At 42.2% G+C, this 19,506-nt stretch overlaps 1 protein-coding gene across 1 annotated transcript in view; it reads right to left on the reverse strand.

Annotated features, from left to right (window-relative positions):
* The window catches only part of T265_13376 (hypothetical protein), a gene marked incomplete at both ends in the record, with an annotated part of 50,653 nt that extends 31,614 nt beyond the window's left edge, over window positions 1-19,039 (reverse strand). The window contains 7 exons of the mRNA XM_009168610.1: window positions 1,326-1,596; window positions 1,690-1,832; window positions 8,824-9,089; window positions 9,253-9,568; window positions 13,737-14,099; window positions 14,541-14,897; window positions 18,295-19,039. Coding sequence (XP_009166874.1) covers window positions 1,326-1,596; window positions 1,690-1,832; window positions 8,824-9,089; window positions 9,253-9,568; window positions 13,737-14,099; window positions 14,541-14,897; window positions 18,295-19,027 — 2,449 coding nt within the window. The remainder of the gene's footprint in view (window positions 1-1,325; window positions 1,597-1,689; window positions 1,833-8,823; window positions 9,090-9,252; window positions 9,569-13,736; window positions 14,100-14,540; window positions 14,898-18,294) is intronic.
* Window positions 19,040-19,506: the final 467 nt, after the last annotated feature.

The following is a 19,506-nucleotide window of genomic DNA, read 5'->3' on the forward strand; positions in this document are numbered from 1 at the left end:
AATTTTGGAGTTTCCATTTGATGTTTCGTCCTCTGAGTGAAGCTAATCTATGCTGAAAACCCTAGAAGCACTCCACAGCTGTTTCATCCTCACTGACAGAACAGAAAAGAACGCCTTTATTTACAGGGGGAAAACTTCAGTAAAAGCAATTTTAAAAGTAATTGTATCCGCACTTCTTTACTTTTTGCGCCACCATGTGAATGAATGTGGAGGCTAAAATCTAGTAAAAGCCTAATAACTCATCCTTCAAATTCTCTGAGGCTATGATGCGGCAATGTACTGTATTTTTTTACCGCATCAAACTTTTCAACGGTGCATTAGGCTGCAGGGTAGTGGAAGTCGACTTGAGACGAAACTGATACTCATCCGCACTGCCAACCTAGCTCAGCCAATAGAAAGAAGCATACGATGCTCACACAGTTATTCCAAAGCCGGCAATCTGACAAAATAATTTAAAGCCGAACCGTTCCAACTTAAAGCTGAAATCAATTAAATGTTCGCCCTCGTAAAGTTCCTGCAAGACCTTCTCGAATGTCAAATTGCGTTTTCCCCTTCCGCATGACGTGGTAAAACAGATGTAATTGTTGGCGAATGATAAACAACCTCCTGGTGGGTTCAAAACTGACACTCAATGGTAGTGACGCAATCACACCACTTGTGAATTAGGCAGTAGGAACATGAGGTGTGTTCCCGGGAATTTCATTTGTCTGTTCGTGAGTGGCTAGCTGCGATTTCACCGCCAATTCTCGTGCTGCATACCTGCATGTTGTCTGGCTTTTCCAATAGTGTCTTCTCAATGTTTGATCCCCAGTGCTTTGTGACGAGAAAACCGTTGTTATGATGCATTTTATATATCGCTGAGTTCATTGTGCAACAGAAAAACAGGTGGGCAAATGGACACACACTGTCTATGAAGTCAGTAGGCTTGTGGACATTATTGCTAGTACCCTGGTGCATCACACCCGGCAGAACGATAAAATAAAAGATGATGACTTAGTTAATAGCCTATTACGGAAACAGATGAGAAATTACGGATGATTTTTCGGTTGAAAGTTTTGTGCAGCTTTTCAACACTCCCTTTTGCGACAGTGAACACTTATGTGACTTCGTCTATACTCACTGAGTCGCTGAAAGTCAGACAGACTGAAACCTTGAGTTTTGTTTAAAAAGCTTTTGAAAAACAAATTTAACTTCTTATTGCCCCACCCTGCTGTTTGCAACTTTTGCTCGTTGCATCTTGATTAAAAATCGAAAACTTCGACTTTTCACCATGGTGGACATTTTCTGGTCAAATTTTACATTTTTGTATCAGTTTCGAAACTCACCAGATGTGGAACCCACAGCTCGACTGATTGAATCCAGCCGTACGTCTAATGTCTGTACATATGGAAGTGTGATTCGGCAACGATGTTGCAGGACGTCATTGCCGGTTTGTTCAATAACACATTCCAAATCGTGAAGTTGCTCGCCAAGACTTGTCCGAGCCTCACGAAGTTCAGTAAGCATGCGATCCAACGATGCTCGGTCTGTCCTTATAGAGCGAAGGGTAGGGTCGGAGTAGCAACTCAATTGTGTCTTGTACTCTTTAAGGAGACGCTAAAGGTTAAGCAAACGAGGGTTAGTGGTTTGGCTATAGAGAAGACATTTACCAAGTTTACTTTAAATTTACTAAGTTACTAGTTTACTTACCACAGTCTGTTCACGACAGGTGTTAAGCTCTTCGGAAACTTCACGTTGAAACCGACCGTGGAGTTGTCGTAAACTGATAATTGAGCGTCTGCAGTCCTCCAGCTCCGCTTTATTTTTCAGTATCAGCTGTTTGATTTTGTCTCCTGTAAATAAGAACAGATACTGGACTAGGCGTAGCCAGGCACCAGGTGAGTACAGCGATCTCAAAATCTGACGTGGATTGTGTTAACCCTAAGCCCAGCTTTCTATATTAACATTTCTACTAAAAGGATAATGACTCAACAAATCAAATGAACCGAAATGCAGAACTGAATGGTATAACATATATTGAGTTGTGCTCGGTTTCTGGTTTGTCTAATCTAAGGAAATGGCACGTTTTTGTTAACACTAGGGTAGCTAATTCATTATTATCTATTCTGTGGGAAGTTTTCATCACGTGGTTTAGTCATGCAGGTTTATACGATCTTGAGATCTTCGTCTCTTAAATCTTTTAAATCCTAAGTAGCTTCATCTCAGAGAAAGCACAAATCTGTCCTCAATGTCCTGCCCGCAAATCGTTCTTTGGCGATTGGAAGTCTAGTTCAAAACCGGACCTTTCATTATGACACTTCTAAGCCGTTTGCTCACTCTCACAACCCTCACTGTGTCAGTGAGTGCAATGATGATCAGCTAGCATTTTCCTTCTTTTTCTTCCGAAATAGTTGGCCACAATGGGAAATTCGGAGTTCCAGAGAGAGGTGTTAAAGCAATCTACGATGACCAAATAGCTGTGATCTTAAAATTAATTGGTTTGCTGAAATATCATCTGCCTTCAGTGAAAGTGTCCGGGCTATTACAGGCGAAGCAAGCATTGGCCATAACAAAACGAGTTCATCTAAACTCACCAACACTTTCTTCAAACCACAAACGTAGCACACTGTGTAGTACATCTCACCGTGCGGTCCTAGTTGAGTACTTGGAAATATTAGAGAGTTTTTAATGAACACGTTGAGCTACTGTGGTATATTATTATCCCAATATGAGGTTATGTGTTCACTTATAGTAAAAAGAAAGTCTGATTGGAGTTATAATTGATCGCACCTATGGAACAGCTTAACTCTCATCAACGAGGTAATTAGATGTCTGAGGCGAATTGAATAACGTGGCCGCAAATACTATATCAGTTCTTCTGCAGCTTCCAGGTGGGACCTTACGCTGATATTTCCCAAAGCGTCAATCTGGCTACGTGAATCAGCCCCATACCCGATCAACCAAACTTCAAACGGAAAACCTACAGGCGTCCTCGCTACAAAGCATATTCTAACCACCGGTCACACCATTGACCAGAAAACGGATTTCAGATTTTGACCTCATAATTCCAACTTGAAATTGCTGGTAAACGATGAGGCTTTCTTAACCTAAAACACCAGAAAAGCTTCAGAAAACTTATTTTAGAAGTAAGAACAGAACTAGCCAGCTAAAGACATGGATAAATTCGTTTCATCTCTTTATTCCCATTTGGGAAGTGAAATCGCTGTTAATTGTGCAGCTTGAGAGTGAAAACCAGTCGACTTTCTTCAATCTTCATCTATTTCCTGGATAAAATGAGTCAAGTGCTTTAGGTCTAGCTTACTTTATTGGAGTAAATACCAAATGTCTTGTGAAGCGATAACCAGATGTGCTTAAGTAGTGCTTTCACAGAGACTGAGTCAGCTCATTTTGTGATTGTCTGTTTTCGCTCTACTAAAAGATGCTCGTGATGCAACGTGTCCTGACACGGTAGTTGCGGTTAATTTTGTCTTTCGGTTTTGGTCACTGAAGCATGCACCTCGAATCACTTTCTCTCCCTATTCTAGGAATCCGAGAGGAACACATGAAATGGGAAGCATGCACCTCGAATCACTTTCTCTCCGGAGAGGAACGAATGAAATGACAGGGCACATATTTCTTTTAGCCTCCGCAAACCGTCGTCGCTGTACTTTTATTGAGGAGCGACAAACATACGTTGTCCCGGATGTAGGCAATACACAGATGCCCACTCCCGCTAACTGGTTAACAAAAAATGTAAGGAATGGGCAAAATTTCCAGAATTACTGGTTCGTTTTTCGTTAAAACTAGATAAAAAACGACGGAAAATATGTGAAAGATAGGATCACCCTCCTACCCAATTATGTTTTGGACCTGGCAGTGACCATGGTACTCAAATCAGCTTACAGTTTACCAAACAGGCACAACGTTTGCTGCATTTGCTGAAGTTCTAAGCTGTCTGATTGAGGGATGTTTTCTATAATTTTTAATCCTCTTGCTCCAATGACTACACGTCTCGAAACCACGATTGGATGAGAGATAGCCAAACGATCTCACATGAAAATATGCAATCGGTATATTTGAGGATATAACAGATAACATTTGCTTCCACACGCCAAGCATTTTTATTGCAACGTGCATTGGGAGAGCCTACGTACAAACCATCAGTCTAGAAACGACGTTGCAAGATCAAAGTCACCTGCACGTCAAGCTGAACAAAATGCTCTGGACTGTGCACCCCAATCCATTCTAGGCTGTACCTGAATGTGTGATACTGTAGTCGTTTTCAACCTTCTTTTTTTCTAATTTCTCATAAATCTGTCATTCTTCCCCGTGTTATGTTATTTGCTAGCCTAAATCGCAGTGAGCAGACTTGCATCAATAAACGAATAGGTACCGTGGTACGCTCCGTATCACTAGCTTTGCCTGTGAAACAACCGACGTTCTGTTCGACAGGAGTTTGTTTGCAGATGCCCCGGCTCTGTAAGGGAATCGGAATTTATGCACATGCAGAAACAACCCTGGGGCCAGAGTAGCGGGAATACCCAAGTCAGGAACCGGGATTACTCTGTGCTCGTATAAGGGATCACTCAAAAAATCAACGCAATTGATTCATTGTCAGTACCGGATTGGTCTGAGGATAGTATGAAGCAACATGCCATACCGATCTGCCAGGGAATACCATCTCACCACAGTATGGTTCACGTTGAAAAAGTCGGGATAAACGAAACTCTCTGTGCGGTACAGTGTCACTGAGCTCTATGTACAGTTCAATCATCCGATAGTAGGCGAGACAAGATGCCTGCTTATTTTCAATTTGGTGACTTCCACGCCTGACGCGTCGCGACATAGTGGATACAGTTCGCGCTCGAATGGCCAGTTGCGCACCACTGATTGAATTAAACAGCCGGTGTAAGACAATAAACGAGGCTATCCTCGCCAATCTCTTTGGGCAAATTTCCGTGCCAGCGTCCTACAGGATTTGCATGGAAATTATAAATAATTGCAAATATTAATAAAATCCATCAAACTTGGGCCGGGTTTTAAAATTTAAAAGACAAAGGTAAATTTTGAGTTGAGCCACACACGAAACTTTGGAGTTCCGGGGGTTGGGTGCACAAAAGTACACCGAAAGAGTTTAATAGCTCATTTTGCGGGGCGACAGAGGATGGTGAAGAATCGCTTCAATTGGATCCGAATAAGTTATATATTCACCTGTCTATGTGAAGCATCACCTGAGCACGATAGCATCCTAATATAACGCCATGTGACGATAAATTCATAAACAGGGTCCATAAAATCGCGGGCTAACAGGACAACACTAGTAATGAAAAAATGCAGCCATGAAAGAATTAACCACAAAAATGAAAATGTGTGAAACAGTTAAATGTCTGATACAAACTCCATCGCCGTACCTTCACGGGTACGTTTCCCGCGTTACCATCTAAGGACAGGGGACTGCTACTGAGTGAACCCACTTGCGCTAAGGATCGATCCTTGATGGATTTTAGATAAAATTTTCCTCAGAGAGATTAATAAAATGTTGGTCACATTAACGTTTGAGGAATATGATCAATCGTCACTAGTACGAGCAGAGGAAATCCTTTTGGAATAGTTTAAAATCGGCGGCTACACAAGAGACTTTACCAGCGGCGATATAGTCAGTATACCTTTATGTGATGCCTCAATGGCAAAGAGGTATGTGCTAATACAAAAAGGTGAGAGACACCGCGCACTCGACTACAACCATAATGGATCTTTTGCCGATATTCTATACATTATGCAAACGTTTGGTGAAACGATCCTGTGAAAGCGACAGAAAAGCCTCACACATAGCTTCAAGCTTTTACGGCACCAAAGCTCCCAGGTGGATCAAAAGCAGTGCTAAAGTCTAGGAAGCAACCGTTCTTTATGGTCCTCAAATATAAGACGTTAACCAATCAAAAGTGTCCGTAGTTAATCCTATTCAGAGCCCCAGGGAAGCTAAGTGTTAGCCTCTTTGGCAAGTTACACAGGATCAAAGTGCATTAAATAGAACTCTAGTCTGTCAAACCACACAAGATTTTAGTCTGAAAACAAAGACCATCCGCCAACGCTAACAGTCAAGGACACCAAAGGATAAAACCCACTTGACCCTGCTCGTAGTCAGTTTCTTCTGCCGCGTGGTGTCATTAGCCATGCCATCTTACTTGCTGCATTCAGTGGGACGAGTCGGAGGAAGCAGCCTACTACTGATATCTACATTCCTTTCCACTCAGATGTTCTCCAGCCTCCACCACCACCCCTAATGACACTCTCCTTGTAGGACAGATGACTCCGTTTGTCATGCATCCGTCTTGGCCGTCTGAAGATCAGCCGGGGCCGAGAGCTTCAGGTTATTTTGCAACAGCGAAACATGACTGGTGAACACTCGAGTGCACCGGTGGAGTAGTGATAACACGCTCGCCTTGCATGTCCGGTGTCCGGAGTTCTGACCTCGGTACGGCCGTTGAATATGCGCTGCTAATGAGCTCCAATAAGAGCAAAAATCGAGTCCAGTACTTCCCCCTTTTGGTGTGGACTCACCAGAATAATCACGCCAGGACAGGATGACGGCCGTTCAAACGGGAGTGATGTGAATGTAAACAGTCCATATCCCGCAAACCCCACAAAAGGTATTTAATGAACTTCAACGGGAAGAAGATCGCTCATCTTCCTAAGCGGTCAGCCAATCTACGGGCCTAATTATTCTTTTCGTGCTTCGAATTAGTTACAAGATACCCGAGCTACTGCATACGAGTCGCTTATAACAAACCCTTAAATGAAAGTTGAAAAAATAGTGTAAACCAATTTCTAAAGTCAGCCCACAAACATTTGCTGACATCTCCCTATTATCCAGGGTAAATGTGTGTGAATTCACTGTTGATGCGCTCTTAGGACCAGAAGTCCGGGGCAGCGCTCCTCCATTCGGTGTCGAATAACCAAACCAAGTGACGCATCATTCGCGGGCGGTGGTGTAATGAAGATTCACTTGCAACAAATCCCGTGCCTACCAGAAATTATAACTACGTCAGCAGGACCTTTGTTGGAAGTAAATTAAAGCTGCCCAGAGCATCGCGCTGGCTTTGTACACAGACAAACGCTACGAAATAAATCGCATGTGCCACAACACAGAGAAGTACCAGAAGGAATCTTCTATGTCCTCATGTCATGAAACTTTGAACACATATGCTCACTATGTTCCATCATACTTGCTTACTTTCAAGTGTTTATTTGAGCTTTTCAAGTATTGGGCACGTGATCCGGAAACTGCTGATTTCTTTTGTTTTCTGAGCAGCCTGGTTATTTTCCATGGAGACAACAAAAATCAAACCTATGCAGATTGCAAGAATCAGCGTCGGCTGATTTAAACATTAGATCACATTTTGGTACCTCCCTACTTGAACTCTTGAGAATCCCTCATGGAAGGCGTTCTCTACGTTCAGGAACACCGTCCAAGCGAATTTTTGCTTGTTGTTGGATAATTTTGTGAAGCCAGCATGCTAACACTGTTTTGCATTCGCTTTAATTTCAGGTCTCGCGCTTTTATAATTTGTTGGAGATGCAAAAAAAATTATTCCCCTTTGATTCCTTTGTCCACATCATTACTAGCTATTTTAGTGTTTCAGCTACCCTCCACAATCCCACCTGAACATGGTGTCAGTTCACTTTGAAAGATTATATGGGAAAATGATCTGAGTAGCATTTCTGTATTCGCAACATATAAATAGATTTCAACAAGCAATATATAACTTTAGTAAATTACATTTCGACCAGATGCACAGCAACAACCTAGAATCATTCTCACGTGATGGGATTCCCATAAAATTATTTAATAGTTGCATTGATCAGCTACATACCATTACCTTGAAATTCAATTTTATTTATTCCTTAATTAGTTACTTTTAAATCCATAACTCAGTTGTGTTGAAATAGCATCTTAATCTTCGAAAGATCCCATCTTTCTGATGATGTGCCTGCGTTCCTCAGGCTGCTTCGTCGTAACTTTATTTGGATTCGTTGAAAAACCTTTTCCCGTACTGAACGGAACCGATTGCCGGTGCGCGGACATATTTCCGGTCGATTCATTTCAGCACGCGTGTTACTTTTTCAAACCACCAACTTACATGTACGGACAAAGCCGTAGAAGCAAACAACACAATTCATTTTTGGCGTTATCCTCACCTGGCATATAGTGATGAAAAGAAACACTACTTTCTAAGTCCCCTTTTACCTGCTGTATATCGTTCGGTGTCAGTTGGTAAACTAGGCCAGGTAAAATACGGCGAAGCTGAAACCATAAGAGTACGCTTGGCACAAATAATGAAACAAGGTGAAATCGTTGTTTCCGCGGATGACAACTTTTCTCAGCCTTGATAGTTCAGAAGAGAACTCACCGTCGCCAGATGCTAGTCTACTGCAACTCCATGAAAATTCATCAGAAACAGTATACGCCGCAGTTGCTCCTGAAAAAACTGCTATTTTCTACTCTCAAACGGTTTGTTCGGAGGGTTTAGGTGATTGTTGTATGTACTATCGGAGTAAACTGACTTTCGATCTGACGTTGTCTGCTTTGGGTGCTTTATCAAAAAAATACTCAGTTTTAAAAATTCAAAGAAACATAATTCATTCTGTCCTTTAGGCAGTACCCTCTAGGATATTGCTGTCTGATGGGGGTCATTTTTTACTATAAGTGAGATTAGACCCAATCAGTACGATACAGATCTATCTGCTACTGCATTTCTACACCTTTGGATAGAATTCGACAGTCTACTAAATGTGCAGGATGATGGTGTGTAGTTGCCAGTGAGCTGATATGCACTAACTTACCTTGGATGGGAACAGGTAATTCCGTTCGTTTGAAGGCGGCAACGAAAGATTCTGGTTGCACTCCAGATGCTTTGAGTGCCTGGAACAACGTGACCAAATAGTTTACATGTGCCTCTTTCTCCGCCTTATCTTCCTGGGACGTGTCGACTGGAGGGGCTTCGGAATGATTGACGTTTGATGTAGGACAGCACGTGTCTCCAGATCTCTCAGTCACAAGCAGTGGGGAGTGTCGTGCACCAATCGGTCTACTGGAATCCTCAGCAGGACTGAACAACATTTAACAGACAAAGTACTGTAGAATAAATGTATATTTGTAAACATATATACCATAAAAATTTTCACAGCCGAAAGCAAAATTCATCCATGAAAATGGCACCGCACATCAAATCAAGTGGCGACCAACATCAACGAGTTGATTAACAAACTCACCGCGTAATACCACCGTTCTCAGTGGGTTTGTGTGCAATTTTTGCACCGGATTTCAGTTCACTTGCAACGGGAACTTCCGAAGACTTTGGTCCGGTCACCGGTGGACGATCATGAGAATGCAGTCGTTGTTGTGGTTGGGGCTGCTGCTGCTGTTGTTGTTTTTGCCTCCTTTGTTGTTCAGATATGGCTTTGTATTGTCCGAAGAAGGGGAATACAGGGACAAAATCGGACATAAGGGTGTTGTAGAGCACAATGGGTGAAATACGAGCACGGAATTGTCCCAGCAAATGAAGTAAACGAGTAACGTATGTGAAATCTAGGGAGACCAGGGGCTCTGGCAATCCAGAACATGTATAGAATGGGTTTGATCTTCTTTGAAAGTTTCGCACTATGGATGAGGTCTTGACTGGACAAAGAGACTTATTACAGGGGTGAGCAGTAGTAAGTCATAACCACATTGTCTGGGTACGTTTGACATAGTAAGTATGTACAGAATCAAGCGTAATATACTTGGCACAAGGCCAGAATATCTGTTCGACCTTGCTATTCACCAACTTATTGTTTTGATTCGCAACACGAATATTTGCGACTCTGGTCAGTTCTACGTTTATGCTTGCAAACTAGATGATTAGAACCCACTTATAACCAGTTATCTCCTTATTTCTGTATCAGTTGGGATTCGGTTATAGTCACACGATGTCCATACCTGAGTGCTCGTCATGTTCTACTATTCTGTGAGGATTGTAATCTAATGGTTATCTCGATTTATTCGACAATTTGAAAGATCCATTCTGCTTGGATATGGGGCAGTCAGAACCACACGGACTTGGAAGTCGTTTTGCAGGCACATTGCTTACAAGTGTACATATCCTATGCCACCAGAGATTCAGCCATTGAAAATCGGGGCATTTCGATTCAATTTTGAGTAGGACACCGTACCAGCTTACTGTCATTTTGTATAGAGACGATGTGATGGTCGTTGGAACACAAGTATAGCATTCTTGCTGCTGATCCGTTTAGATGGTACATTTAAAACAATGATTTCGTGGGAAAATATCATTTCAGAAAATCTCACAGTGATATAGTAAACAAACTACAGGCTATGCAACCCTTTTAACAGCTATTTTTAACTTTATATTGATCAGTAAAGTATCGAGTCCTTTTGAACGCACTAAAACGCATGCAACGACTGGTCAGTAGAGCTTTGACAATCTGGAGAAAATTGCATGATCACTTGGAAGAATGCAGATAGGTAAACTAGGTATTCCGGCTCATCGTGATGCGATGAAGGATAGAATATCTTGTCTTATCCTGCGGGCACGTGAAGGACTTACGATTCATATCAATAAAGGAAAAATCGCAATGCAGAACTGCGGACAGTTATAACTGCGTAAGATTCACAGCAGCAGCTAGTGACCTAATAGGTGGATAGACTTTTGTGTAAACCTCGTATCGGGGATTCTAGTAAGGGCAATATTACTTACTCTAAATGTGTTATGATACTTATTTGTACAGTATTATAAAACCATCTTGATGTTATATCTAGTGTTCTTATCATAATGCACAAGATCAAGAAATGACGGGCCATTACTTGTTGACTTGCATCGCCATTACGATAAAACCCCTAACAGAAGCTCTCTAGACAGTTGTCAGAACCCAGAATGCTCTAGGGCGGTTAAAATCCGTTATTCAGCATATCCGTTGTGTGATACATTTTGAGATGTGGTGCAAAGTGCACTAGAAACACGCATCCGTTCAGTCAGTGCGAGGCTCAATAGGCTGGTAATGATGCACCCCCAGCGGAATACAGCCTGATCAAGGGATCCAAGCGTAGAAGATGGCTGTACATTTCAGGTTCACTGGTGAATGAACGTTGAGACATGGTGATCAAGAATTAAAACAGGTGTGCAGATTGTGTTTGTTCTGTTCTACGCATCGATCATCCAACCACGTCGTATACACTGTGAAGGTATGAGCCCAAAGGCACTGGGAACCATCTACGCCATCAAACTAGGTGATAAGGCGATTCCTACGCAGTTCATTTTAGAGAACGGTCGTGCCAACCTATCTTTTAACCATGCGATAATCACTGCTGATAACTCCTATCAGAATGTCATACTTGTAAGGACTACAATGTTTTCTGACAGAAATCAATGTCTCCACTGACATAGGTATGTGTCTACGCACGCAGTTGGTATCGGACCACTGAGGATCGGTCAAAAGATGCCAGTCTTTAGAGATTGCACTGCGCTGCCTGAAGAACTTTGGAACCTTTGAACTGACGTCAGTGGCCTCAGTAATTGTCACATGCGGTTAAAACTGAGATGCAAATGCAAAAGTAACTTGCGACATACAACCACTGAAAAGTTTCACCAGATTTTATTCTCGTTGTAGTCACAAATTAAACATATGGTTGATCCAATTACGTCGCTCGTTTTAGCCCGACAAAGTAGACGTTTTCTGGGATCCGAGAAGAGTCCGGTTTTGTAGTTGTCAAGTTGGTTTGTGCAACAATGTGGAAACAAATAAGGTAAATCGAGGATCTGGATTTCTACGAGAAAAAACAATATGGTAGTCGTTTGAGGAGCACTACGGAGAACTCGAACTCGTGTTAGACAATTGTCTGGGTGCAAACATGAGTACTTTAATGCCATAGTTTATCTAGTAGGATCCTCAACTCTAATTCATCTTACGGATAAATGGGCCGTAAGTATCCTAGCTCGTTTACGACTTCGCACAATTTTGTAGGGTTTCCAAGATACAATTTGATAATTTTTGCATAAGATTTTTGCATCATTTTATAGAGCCATTTTTAGTCCTGTCCACCCCGTCTTGTCCACTCGTTAGCTGTTAGAATTTTTGTAGTATTGGTTGGTCAAATAACCGGCAGGTGACACAATCACAAAGCACTTCTGGCACTCTTCCGGGATATTTTCATTCTACTACACGGCAGTTCACAAGGCATTTCAACATTACAAAAATCAGGAGGTAATTTGGTTTTACATGGCATTTGTATATATTTTAACATGAATTATGAATTATATTTATATTTTCTAAAGATGCAACTTGAGAAGAACATTCATTTTCGTTCACCAATTATGATCCACCGCCAATGTCACTCGTTGAACTCTGTGCTTCCCCACTTTCATCTCAATGGCGGTATTATCTGGATTGACAGCTTAGAAAAGAATCCCTCAGGTCAGCTGGCAAACTTATTGCCTGAACTAATGAACTTCTCCTCGGTCCTGTTAAAATTCCTCTCCGAAATAATTTTTTTTCAATACCGGGTTACTGTACTCCTCATCGGGATCCATTCGTATGCGGAAGGCGCACGGCGTTACATAGCATCTGGACGATAGCTGGCTTGGAAACACAACGACCGACGTTTTTGAAAAGTCCCTCACCTAGATAGTCCGACAATTTCACCTGCGGTTACTCAACAGCTCAAGATTGGCGTTGACTGGTTTGGTAGGGATAGCTTAAGCTGACCTCACACGAAGTTCGACAGACTTTCGCGAGAATGTCATTTGACCATTTTTGACTGATTTTTAACCGGCAGATCTTTTTCCACAGAAATTCGCCATATTGTGGAAAAAAACAACTAATAATGCAGTAGTTCTACTGTCCGGACCTTGATGGCATTTTGCTCATGCATAGGTTGCATTTTATTCCTAGATGCCTGCTTCTGATATGACCCTAGATTCATAGCATCTCTTTAACTGTAAAATCCGAAGATATACTGGCATATTGTTCGAACTTCGGAAATTCTCACCAACTGAAGCGCGCGAAAAAGCTAGTCCTGAATTATAACTGATTTAATCGCAATAGAAAAGTGTAGTGACTTTTTTTTGGAAAAAAAACCAATGAGTTATTCATCGCCTTTAGACAAGCGAAATGAATTACCATGCAATTCCGAATGGGTATCAGGATTGCATCCCATGTACACTTATTCGACGTTTACCAGTGACCGCTTTAAAACTAATAAGCTTGAAAAATGTTAATGGAGGCCTAGTCACGGCATACTACTTTATGTGTAAACGTAAGAAATAGCCTCCTAGTGCACCAAAAATTTTTACACATCAATATCCCGCAAAATTTGTACTAGATTACAGCAGTAGCCTAGTGTACTTTAAAGTACCACGAAGGAAATATTTCTAATTAAATGATCGGGTCCCTCCGAAAATAGAGAACGTGTTCGCGAAAATTTGCCTGTTTAATGTGTAGCCGCAATGTGACTTATTCGTAGTGTTTCATTCTGACGTCAACGGAAATTTTGCTGGCACGCCACCACACCTGTAAACGAGAATTCATGAAGGTTCTTGAGTCCATATCACCTATTACCTCTCCCACACTGTGCACGTCCAGGCTCACTGTGAAACGACCGTCCTCATCTTGGAACGCACTTCAATGCCTTGGTCACATATAGTTATAGCGACTTAGTAAGTATCCAAATATATTCCGGTACACCGATCGTTTCAGTGTACCATCGTGACGTCGTTCAAGGCCAACATCTAGGAAGTGGAAAAAGTTGTCTGTTTCTCCCTCCGAGGTGAATTGAATGGCAGTGTGGGCCTTGTTGAACTCTTGTTGGAGTGACTCCAATTCGTCTTTGTTGTTAACAACAGCGACGACGTCGTCAACATATCGGCAGTAGTGTTGCATATTCTCAATGTTAGCCTTTAAGGGACCATTTTCAAGTTTACTCATGAAAATGTCGGCTAGCATTGGTCCCAGTGGTGAGCCCATAGCAACGCCGTCAATTTGACGGTAGAGCACGCCATCGAACAGTAGTTGCAAGGCGCCGGCTAACCAACCCAGATCAGTACAGCAGCGCACAATTGCAGTGGCTGAAGCTATCGCCATACGACATCGCGACCCGATCCTTTGTCGGCAAAAACGCTTTGTTCGTGTGTTGTACTTACCATGGTCCAACTCACCTCCCCTCACACATGCACTGTGTGCTGAACACACAACTACAACACCCCCCGAGCTGACCAGCTCAAGTCATCCTATTGGCGACCTGAACTAATGGTTCTTTGATAGGTAGTCAGTGTCATCTCACTCGATTCCCTGTCCATTTATACCACACTCATTCAAATATGTTAAATACCGCTCTCTTAACCTTTGCCATTGTATGACTTGAAAAGAACCTGATTATCTTTGTTCCATCAGGATATCCCCCCTCAGGAAAAAACATTGAGCATTTTTGACTACGTGAGGGTAGTGACCTCTGATCGAAAAACCTCTGGTTCTGCCGTAAAATCTTCTAAAGAACGAAAGCTACTCACCTTGATGTACTTCTGGTGGACAGGTACAGATTAATCCGCCAGACGCCTGTCCACCTTCGGACCGTGATTGCCTGGGTAATGTTGAGGATTCAGTTGGTAGAGACTTGGGAGGCTGAGTGGACATTTTAAACGAACAAGACATTGCAGACTGAAGGGAGACGTTTGGCTGGAGCAAAACGAGCCCGGAAGGAGTTTGGAGTAGTTGTGCTCTTGACAGCTGAGCATGCTCGTGAACATTTGCTTGATGGGCTTGGAGTTGACGTACCAAGTCACCAGTAGCCACAGCATAATAAACAGTTTGTTGTGGATGTGAGCCTTGTTCTTCTCCGGATCCCGTGGTTTGCTTACCCGAGGTGGCTAAAAGTTAAAAATAAAAAAATCGTCATCAAAGAAAGGCCTATTGAAGCAGGAAAATTGGTGCGCTGTGCGAAACAAAGGGAACGGGCTGCCACTACACGCTGATGTTGCCTCAGTCACAAGAATTTCATACATTGCATGAGTAAAATCCTGCATCCTTTAAAGTTTCCGGTCATCATCTTCACTATTAATTCAAAACTGAGAATTTCCGTGGACAGGCCTGTTAAACTTCGCGTTACATAAAACAGACTGTGAGTTGCTACAGTTCTCAGTGAATTTTCAAGCAGACAGTAACCAGAAGGAAACCGGCTCGCCCCCTACGACGAAGCAGATACCCACGGATGCACATTTTTCTTTACTAAATCGCCCGCATTGTTATTTGTGTTTAGTCCAAAAGTGTGAAATTCGTACCCCAGAAATGCAATCATATGCACTATTCGCACGGATTTAAGTTGGAAAATTACCCTTCAAAATAAGTTGAGTCATTAGCGATCGTTTCCTCAAAATCAGACCGATCTAGCCACACAATATTCTCTCGGATTTCTGCCAACCCAACTGGTTGTCATTTTGAAGCTCACTACGATAGATTCATTGCGTATTAAATATACATATTCGGCTATTATGAGGAAGATACATGTTAGATTTTGCTGCACTGAGAACAAATCTACTTGGTTATTTTAACCTTAGAACGTCCGGCTCATGGTAGCCGATATATGTAAGAGATCAACTTCGTTTGCTTCCTTGCGGCGTAATTTAACGACCCCTTTCAGGAAGAGTGAAACATCCAGAAGGAATAAATCTCGGTAGGTTTCTTCAGATGATCACGTCCTAGGAAAAAAGCTGGTGCGTAGTGTGAGCATATTGGGATGTTAGATGCGAAATCTTCAAACCGTTAGGTACGTGCGGTCATTTGACGCTTTGGCCAATGAATCTAAACTGGAAAAAATAGGAGCATTTTTAATCCGCTTCATTTAGTTGTTTAAGTTTTGATACTTAAGTTCGGTTTGGACAGCCCGATAGGTTCATGATAGCTCACTAAAAAACACTCATATTGGGAGACCTCGTTAAGCCACGGGACAAAGTAAATCTTGGAAACAGTGTTTCATTATAAGCATTATAACTTATAAAAAATAAAACTTATTTTCCAGTTCCCATTAAAATCGATAAAGTCGAGATTTTGCAACTACAATGTAGATGAGTAAGCCCATCGAACGATTTATGATGCTTTCTAATATTTCAACTATCAAAGGCAGCTTTGAAGATCGTTGTAGTCATGCGGATCCAAGTTTGTGAAAAAAATTGATATCCCCAAGAAGTAGGTTTATTCGCAAGTTAGCTTGGCGTCAGCAGGTGGAAAAACAAATTTCTGTTGAATCGCTCGTTTATAAAAAACCTATGTCTAGCCGAATTTCTATCCCCTATCCGCCACACTGTCATAAACAACGTAAACGTTGTGCTTCGGCAGTACTCAGTGAGGTTGATCTTTTCCGGTTGACCCGAGGATCACCAGTGAGATAACTTGTTTCTCGGAATGAGTCACTTTGTGACTGTTTTAAACACTAAGTTCAAGCCTCTGTTTTGGCGTGAAATAAACTGCGCTCCACACAACAAACGTGCTTTCATGCATTACTAAGAAATCTACTCCAAGAAATACATCTTTCGTTTTCTGTATCTCTGTTGAACTCGCAACTATTCCAGATAGTCAGACGTTCATACTCTTGCACCTAGCAAACGATGGTACCTGTTGCTATTACCCTTCAAAAATTAAATCGGGTTCTGTCCTGGAGTCGACATACGGGGAGCAACAGCTTGGTAGAACTGGACCAATGTTAGGGTTGACGACTTAGTGAAAGTCGTAGGATCTAGGCAAATTCTGTTTGTGGGACTGCTTGGATTATCTGGCCAGATGTTATTCGAACTTCAGCTATTGATGGTCCAACCTATCCACACCTTCTACAGAAGGGATATCAAAACCTTTCTTCAACTAAGATCAGATGATTGTTTTGGCGCAGTATGAAGACAGATTTTAGGGACGTTCGATAGCAGTCTGAACACTGACCAGTGAGAAAAAACCTCTGATTCATTTTACTGCAATTACGTCTAATGTAAGCATAGGAAATAAGTAGCACATTTTAGGTTAAACGTATTTAACTTTTGTGAATACGCGAAAACACATGCGGGCGCTGCAGGAAATACTTACTGAAGAAAAAAATGCACAAACGTATTGCATGACCAAACTGGCTAGATGACCAGCAAAATTTTAATCATATTTCCCGACCTCATTTTCGACATGCCGATACATAATTGTGCTCGCGCTACATGTGTGCGAACAATCGAATTATGCCGTAAACAGTGCTTTCTTTACTGAGTGAGAGAAGAAAGTATTCATTTTCACCAATGTTTTACACCTTCCCCAAGATTCTAAACGAAAGCACCAGGTAAACACAAATGAAGGTATTCCTTCACAATCGATTTTATGACGATATTGTTGAAAGGTGACTGGATCTGAATCCGCAGGTTTTTTATAAGCTGTAATCAGCTACGGATGTCGGTTTTTCGAAATTTATTGCTGGAACCACTCACTTATGACGGAACGGTTCTTATTGGTTTTCCAGCCCAAGGCTCCAGGGTTGTTGATGAGTCTCGAAATGTCCTCTGTTTCAGTGATTTTGTGGAAGCAATTCACTTTTTTGTTGGAACGTTTGACTAAATATAAACGAAAACTTTAGGTGGATTTAAGCTGAGTCTTTTGTAAACGCCATGTTTGTTTGCATTTGAATGTTTATCGTAACACTGGTACAAATAATCTTGGTAGAAATTCAGCGACCAGGTCTACTTGATAGGTTGAATAGGTGTTCGGGAACTTGGTCCACCTCAAGAGTAACGTTTACGAACAGACAATCGGGTCTGATGGTTCGAGGCTGGGGTTCATTTATTGAACTTTCGTAACCGCAACTAGGTACTTGGGTTTCCATGGCTCTGTGAAAAATATGACTACGCATGCACTCCATGTTACGTGAAACTGCTTCATCGTCATACCATGAAAGTTTTCTTCACCCACGTATCCATTCGATTCACTGACAAACTGAACCCGTGACGTTCGAGATTTTGACTGTTTCCTTAAGCATTAAAACAGCTGACTTGACTCTCGTCAGAATAAGTGGTAGTTCTTATCGAGCGGGTCGTATGCAAATTGAACTACTAACATTTCCTCTCAAAATTCAAAGATCATTTCTCTTCCACAGTAATGAAAAGTAAAATGAAATCAAGAGGTATAAACAATGTTTGCTGTGTTTATGGAAGTCTGTAGCTTCAGTTGAAGTCATGGTGAGAAAAGTGACCTACCAGCCTTAAAATGAGTTGTCCATTAAAACAGACTTGTTATCACTAAACTCACCAGTGTTCACATTGGACTGCGGATAATACATCAACAGCTGTGTGTTTGCCATACCAGGAGAAGACACCCCGGCTGGCGAAAGAAGTTGTGCTATACGTGTAGCATTGCCGGATTCAATCGATGCACCCTCGGGGGCCAGAAGGCCAGCAAGCATTACTGCCGCTCCGGGCGTAGTGTTTCCCGTTGCTGCACTTTTCTGCGCTGATTGTCCAGATGTGGGATTTAATTGATTAGGATAGGCAATCATTTGATATGTCTGCCCAATATGGGCCGATGGTAGACGAGTTAATGTACCCTGGCTGTTAGCCAGTAGAATAGGTCTGTAACGAGTACCCAGGCCATGTACCGCATGGTCTGATGACCTGGGTAAAGTTTGCACTTCCCTAAGACCAGCTGCTGCCATCACACCTGGAGTTGGTGTTAATGCCCGAAGATGTATAGGATCCACTAACGCCGGTAGACCGGTTCCATGGACAATGGCATGTGTAGGCTTTGATCCACTCAGAATCACGTGACCGGATTGTGCTAGGTGTGCCACGTGCATAGCTGAGTTGGTCGATGACTGAACCGTACTGCACTGACCACAGGGTACTGGAGTCGGATTGACGGACGAAAGTAATGAATTCGTTACTTTTGTTGCAGTGTCCATTGTGGTTAGGGTTTGCTCGTTGTATGCTACTGTGGGAATCTTTTCAGCTGGTAAGGACTTCGGCTTTACAACGGGATCCATCATTAGAATGCTAGTTCTGAAACGGCAAGAGAAAACAATGTAAAAACAAATAAAAAGGGAAAATCTTGGGGGGAGCGATTTGCAGAATATGCGGGTTAAAAATGCGATAATTGGGGTCAAAATATCTCATGAATCGAAAACCAAACCAAATACTTGAAAATATAAATCCGCGCATACACACAGAATAAGCCTAGGGCAAACACTGAGGGACAGGCCCTTGCAGTACCAATTTCATCTAAATCCACCATGTGGCCCGTGTGGTTTTTCTTGTGCCAGACAGAGTGTGATAAAAACCTGGTTTTCTCGGTGTCCATCTTAGAGATTTTGACCAGAAGACTGTTCATAACGGTGTCTGAAAGCTCAGAGTTCATCGGAGTACACCCTTTGCTTATTCCGGCACCTCTGTAGGCATTCATACATTTCATAGTCACAGCCTATTTGCGTGCTCCCTCCACCCCATCGCCCAATTCGAGAAAACGGCT

This window comes from Opisthorchis viverrini (genome assembly GCF_000715545.1).
Source record: "Opisthorchis viverrini unplaced genomic scaffold opera_v5_61, whole genome shotgun sequence".
Lineage (NCBI taxonomy): Eukaryota > Metazoa > Platyhelminthes > Trematoda > Opisthorchiida > Opisthorchiidae > Opisthorchis > Opisthorchis viverrini.